The sequence below is a fragment of the Vigna radiata genome, unplaced genomic scaffold (genome assembly GCF_000741045.1).
Source record: "Vigna radiata var. radiata cultivar VC1973A unplaced genomic scaffold, Vradiata_ver6 scaffold_100, whole genome shotgun sequence".
NCBI classification, from domain to species: Eukaryota; Viridiplantae; Streptophyta; class Magnoliopsida; order Fabales; family Fabaceae; genus Vigna; species Vigna radiata.
In genome coordinates this window covers 207,634-214,273 of record NW_014544133.1, presented here as the reverse complement: position 1 = coordinate 214,273, position 6,640 = coordinate 207,634, and the positions used below count along the sequence as shown (strand labels likewise).

The 6,640-nt window shown below is 51.5% G+C and overlaps 1 protein-coding gene across 1 annotated transcript; it reads left to right on the top strand.

Annotated features, from left to right (window-relative positions):
• The first annotated feature begins 1,140 nt into the window (after positions 1–1,140).
• Positions 1,141–2,949, top strand: LOC106755273. Its single transcript, XM_014637388.1, has one exon. It carries the CDS (start codon positions 1,141–1,143, stop codon positions 2,947–2,949), a length of 1,809 nt encoding a protein of 602 aa, XP_014492874.1.
• The last annotated feature ends 3,691 nt before the right edge of the window (positions 2,950–6,640 follow it).

The window sequence follows — 6,640 nt, the reverse complement described above, 5'->3', positions numbered from 1 at the left end:
GTCTCTTAACTTTCAGTTAAAATTGGAATTAGTCCCTCTTCAAACTTTGGACTCCATTTAGTCCCTCAATTTTAGAAATATGTGAATTTAGTCCTTTTAACCAAATTTTGTTAAATTTATTTGACACATTTTTTCTTCAACGTTTGTTGAGAAACACATTTGAAACCTCAAGTAAATGTAAAAAAAAATTGGTTAAAAAGACTATTTTCACGTAGTTGTAAAGATGATGGACTAAATTAGTCCAAAGTTTCGAAGAAGGACTAATTCTAATTTTCATTGAAAGTTAAGGGACCAAAAACATATTTAACCTTAATAAAAATAATAAACATAAGGTAAAGATGAAGATTGATAAAGCGAACCAATTCTTATAACAAAAAATAAGTGTACCATACGCAGCCGGCCAGACATCTAGGCTGATCTCAACGGCCAGAATAACCTAAGCCTTGAAGAATTCCCACTAACGCACGATCGGTTTACGTAACCGGACACAAGTCAGCTCATAAGGGTGCCTAGCCAACTAAGTAGCTAGGACGGCCGTCGACCGACCACTGTTAGCTTCNCCCTGTCTTCGCGAAGCCTGAATAACCTAAACGACGAANCACATTCTGCTGTCGTGTCCGCATGATTGTCAATAGTTAGGACCGGACGCTAACCGGTGCGAATGAGATTTATTTGGTTGTCAACTACTCGTTACACACAGAGACGGCCGTCGGATGCCCGTCCAGTGCAGGTCATTGAAAGTCTTGTGAGCAGCGTAACACTAAGGTAAAACCAGATTAACCTCAACAGGCTTGCGATTGGGCCTTGATTAAGATTCCACTNATCACTGGCCCATAGAAAAAACTATAAATAAAAGTCAAAGGTATGAAGTAGAGGGTTACATTTAATGCGCATTTATTTCACTCTTTCTCTCTCTATCACTAACTTCTAAAAACTAAACATTGACTTGAGCGTCAGAGTGCTTTTAGCAGGTACCCGACCGGGCACGCCAGGAAGACAGCGCGGACGGTGAACGCCAGGAGGATCAGGGCGGACGGTAGTGAAGGATTCGGACTGACCCAGACCAACAAAGCAGAAACATTTGGCGCCCACCGTGGGGCCGGAGGCTTATACCCAATGGTGACCACGAGAAACACTAGCATGGACGAGACGAGCGGCATTGTGCGCGCTTTGGAGATGAGGATGGAAGAGATGCAGAGGAGGCACGAAGAGATGCAAAAGAAACACGAAGAGGAGATGGCGGCCGTGCGGGCCGAGTGTCTAGCTCAGCTCCGCGGGGAGAAGGAAAAGCAGACGGGGGAAGGCAGCAAGGAGGCCCACAGTAGTGCACAGGGTCAGGGTGACCAAGAGAAAGGGAAGCAAAAGAGTACTGAGGAGGAGGAGAAGGAGAAGGGAGAAGAAAGTTTGGTGTTGGTTAAATCGGAGATGCCGTCGGTACCAGTGCCGTTCGTCCAAGCTGTGATGGACGTCCGTATTTCAGATCAATTCATTCCCCCGCAATTCAATATGTACGACGACACCGGTGATCCCGAAGCACATGTCAAGTCATTTACCAATGCCATGGCCTTCCGGACGGGAAGTGACGCCATCTGGTGCCGGGCATTCTCTCTGTCCCTCGAGGGCGAAGCCCTAGAGTGGTTCAACTCCATACCTAACGGCTCGATAGAAAACTTCAAAGGGTTAAGCGGCATGTTCAACGATCAATTCGCCGCATGCCGACCACAAGATACTACTCTGGTCGATCTGATGAATCTGAAGCAAGGAAAAGAGGAGGCACTTAGAACCTTCATGGACCGATTCACTAAAGCGGTTCGACGGGTCAGGGGACTGAGCGTGGAGATGGCCCTGCAGTATGTAATGCCGGCTCTCAGGCCGGGACCCTTTAAGGAGAGCGTCTGCCGAACTCCACCTAAAACATTGGAAGAATTACGCCAGCAGGCGGCGGACGAGGCAAGGGTGGAGGAAATGAAACAAAATTATCGAAGGGAGGTGCAGGAAGCGAAGGATAAGGGCGAGAGCAAACAACAGGGTCAATCGCAGCGACCGGGCGGTGTAAAGGGGCGAGACGGCTCCCGGGTCCCCCGCTTCCCCCAATACACTCCCCTCAATGCTCCCCGGGCGCGGATACTACAGGAAGCTCTAAGCACACAGATAATGCGTGCCCCGCAAAAACGTCCAAATCTTCCGGGAGCCGATAGCAGTAAACACTGCCTATACCATCAAAATATGGGCCATGACACCGAAGATTGCATGACGCTCAAGGATCGAATAAAGGAGCTCATCCAGGCTGGACATTTGAAACAATACGTAAGAGGCTACCAGAACGAAACCGTCCTTGCCGGACGTCCGAGGCCATTATCGGACAGGGGACATAGAGATGACCGTCCGCGACACCCGCGCGGGCACGTCGGACGGGGAAGGAGCTCAGAGAGGCGAAGGGAGAGAAGTAGGAGCCGTAGCAGAAGCCACGCGGGCGGTAACACGGGACCGTTACGGGGGATGATTAACACGATCTCTGGCGGATTTGCAGGAGGAGGAACGTCGTCATCGGCACGAAAGAGGAGCATCCGTCATCTGCGGTCCATACACGCCGTCGACGTTCCTAAGCGGACGATGCCCCCCATCACATTCTCTGATGCAGACTTCCATGCACCGGATCCTGAACAGGATGACCCGATGGTCATCACAGTTGAAATCGCGAGGTACGGAGTAAGCAAGGTGTTGGTTGACCAGGGGAGCTCGGTCAACATACTCTACTGGAAAACATTCCGACAAATGGACATCTCCGAAGACCTCATAGTCCCGTACGATGAGCAGCTGGTGGGTTTTGCAGGTGAACGAGTCGACACCAAAGGTTATCTGGACCTATGGACGCGTATCGGCGCCGACCGCGAGACCGAAGAGAAGAAAGTGCGATACTTGTTGGTAGACGCTAACACTTGTTGGTAGGACGACCGTGCTTGAACTCCTTCGGGGCCATCGTCTCCACCCCCCACCTGACAATGAAGTACCCCACGGCTCGGGGAACGATTTGCACCGTCCGGGCCGACCAGAAGGTGGCGCGGGAGTGCTACGCGGCAGGTCTCAAAATGTACCCCCGGGAGACCAGAAGAAGGTTGAGCGGTGCAAGTGTCGCGATGGCCGACCTGGATCCCCGAACTAATACCGAGGACCGCCTCGAGCCACAAGGGGAAACCCAACCCATGATAATGGGAAAAGATCCCAACCAGATCACCAACATAGCCCAAGGACTAGAGGAAGAGGTGGAGAAACAACTACGGGCTACTCTTTGGCGTAACCGGGACCTGTTCGCCTGGACGGTCGCAGACATGCCGGGGATTCACCCCTCTATTATGTCACACCGCCTGTCCTTATTCAAAGAAGCCAGGCCGATAGCCCAGAAGAAGAGAAAGATGGGAGAAGAGAAGAGGAGGGCGATCCAGGAGGAGGTAAAGAAATTACAGGCGACTGGGTTCATTCGAGAGGTCACGTACACCACCTGGCTAACCAACGTAGTCATGGTGAAAAATTCGAACGGTCAGTGGCGAATGTGCATAGACTACACCGACTTAAACAAAGCTTGCCCAAAGGATTCATACTCATTGCCCAGCATCGATGTCCTCGTAGACGAAGCGTCCGGACATAGAATCCTTAGTTTCCTGGATGCCTATTCAGGCTATAACCAGATACCCATGCACGGTCCCGACAGAGAAAAGACGGCCTTCATGGCCGATCAAGCCAACTTTTGCTACGAAGTCATGCCCTTCGGTCTAAAAAATGCTGGCGCCACTTACCAGCGTTTGATGAACAAAATTTTTGCTAACCAGATAGGACGTTGCCTGGACGTCTACGTTGACGACATGGTCGTTCGATCGGCACAGGGGGTCCAACATTTGCAAGACTTAGAGGAAGTCTTTAGACAAGTACGCCGATATGGGATGAGGCTCAATCCGGCCAAGTGCACATTCGGGGTGGCTGCCGGTAAATTCTTAGGGTTCATGCTAACGTCCAGGGGAATCGAGGCGAACCCGGACAAGTGCGGAGCGGTATTGGAGATGCAGGCCCCCCGAACAGTAAAAGACGTCCAAAGACTCGTCGGTCGCTTGACCGCGTTTTCGCGATTCATACCAAAGTTGGCCGAACGGGTCGCTCCCATCTTAAAGAAAATGAAGAAGGCGTCCGCCAACATTTGGGATGACGATTGTGAAGCAGCTTTCCGCGCGATCAAAGATATTCTCACCCAACCTCCTATTATTAACCGACCTCACCCGGCGAGGACCTCCAGGTTTATCTAGGAATCTCCGAGACCTCGGTCAGTGCAGTCTTGCTGCAAGAAAAGCCAGCTCCCAAACTAATTTACTTTGTCAGCCGAACGCTGACCGACGTTGAGACCAGGTATCAGCAAGTGGAGAAGGTGGCCTTAGCTCTCATTCATGCTTCTCGAAGGTTGCGCCCGTATTTCCAAAGCCACCAGGTGGTTGTACGTATCGATCATCCGATGTCGAAAATACTCAGGAAGCCTGACCTAGCCGGGAGGATGGTCGGTTGGGCAGTGGAATTGTCCGAATTCGGCATCAAATACGAGCCAAGAGGTTCTGTGAAAGGGCAACACTTAGCCGACTTCGCGGCTGAAATACCCCTAACTGGCCTCGAAGAGTGGATGTTATACGTCGACGGGGCGTCGGGCCGAACGGTTAGCGGAGCAGGAGTCGTTCTGGAGGGCCCAAACGGCTTCCTGATGGAACACTCGTTAATCTTCAAGTTCAAAACCTCAAATAACCAGGCAGAGTACGAAGCCTTGTTGGCGGGGTTACAGTTAGCCAAGGACATGGGGGCCCGCAAAGTAACCTGCAGGACCGACTCACAGCTAGTGGTCGGCCAAATGAACGGCAATTTCTAGGTGCGAGAAGATCACCTCCTAAAGTACTATCACTAGGCCTGTTCTTTGGTGAAGGACTTTGAGGATGTGAAAATTCAGCATATCCCTCGGGAACAGAACGCCCGGGCGGACCTACTATCCAAACTCAGTACTGGAAAGGAGAAGGGGCAGCTAACGACCATTATCCGACAGGTCCTTCTACGACCCTCGGTCGAGTGTTTAAGCATCACGACGAACGATACTGCCGACTGGAGGGTCGAGGTTCGGGGGTTAATCCATAAGCAGGATAGCGGCGAGAGTCTAAGTCCGGCGGATTCCAAAAGAGTCGCCCGATTCATGATAATTGGTAATGACCTGTACCGCCGGGGTTTCTCGTCCCCCCTACTCAAATGCTTGGCAGATGACGAAGCAGAGTATGTAATGAACGAATTACACCACGGAATATGTGGCTTCCACACGGGCGGACGAGCACTCAAGGCCAAGGCATTACGGGCAGGGTATTACTGGTCGACGATGGAAGACGATGCCGCAAAATTCACCCGCCGGTGCATCCAATGCCAGGCCCATGCCAACAATCACCATACCCCTTCGCAAAAGTTGCACACCATCGTTTCTCCTTGGCCGTTCGCTCAATGGGGAATGGATATTGTCGGACCATTCCCCCCGGCCACAGGTCAACGAAAATTCTTGCTGGTGGCCATCGACTACTTTACGAAGTGGGTGGAGGCCGAGCCTCTCGCCACCATCACAGCCTCGCAAGTCCAAAAATTTTGTTGGAAGCTTATTTGCAGGTTCGGTTTGCCTCAAATGATCGTGACCGACAATGGCAGGCAGTTCATCGACCAGAGGCTGGAAACGTTCTTCAGAGGATTGGGGATAAAACATGCAACAAGCTCAGTGGAGCACCCTCAGACGAACGGGCAGGCTGAGGCAGTTAACAAGACCATCGTGGCCGAACTCAAACGAAGGTTGGGAGACAAGAAAGGAGCTTGGGCGGACCACTTGCCCGAGGTCCTCTGGGCTTACCAATGCACTCCGCACGGCACGACTGGAGAGACGCCCTTTAACCTGACATATGGGACCGACGCCATGCTGCCAGTTGAGCTCGGCGAACCCTCCTTACGACGAAACATCGAGAATCTCCAGATAAACGACCAAGAGTTGCGGGTCGAACTCGATACAATTGACGAACGACGAGACCGGGCAGTATTAAGAGCAGAAGCGTGCCGTCGCATGGTAGAACGAAAGTACAACACTAAAGTCCGCCCGCGACAGTTCCATGAAGGAGACCTCGTATGGCGAAAGGCCGGGGAAGCTCGTCGCGTGGCCGCTCATGGCAAACTCGCTGCAAAATGGGAAGGCCCGTTCAAAATTGTTGAAGCTCTGGGCAACGGCGCATACCGCCTCACTCGACTGGACGGCCGACGGATCACCAACACTTGGAATGCGTCACATCTCAAACTCTATTTTAGCTGAGCATGTAATATTTTTTACACGATCACGATTTAAGGAGCAATACGAACATTTCAATCCCACACAACACTTGTTTCCTTTATTCATTTAAAGTCCAAGTTGACGAATGGAATTATCCTGTCAACTTGGCCGGGCGGTAAGGGGTTAAGCCCGTCGCCTCGTGCAAAGTCCAAGTTGACGAATGGAATTATCCTGTCAACTTGGTCGGGCGGTAAGGGGTTAAGCCCGCCGCCTCGTGCGAAGTCCAAGTTGACGAATGGAATTATCCTGTCAACTCGGTCAGACGGT

Bases quoted from the DNA above. Each gene is read 5' to 3' on its own strand.
- LOC106755273 (XM_014637388.1), top strand. From the start codon at position 1,141: ATGGACGAGACGAGCGGCATTGTGCGCGCTTTGGAGATGAGGATGGAA.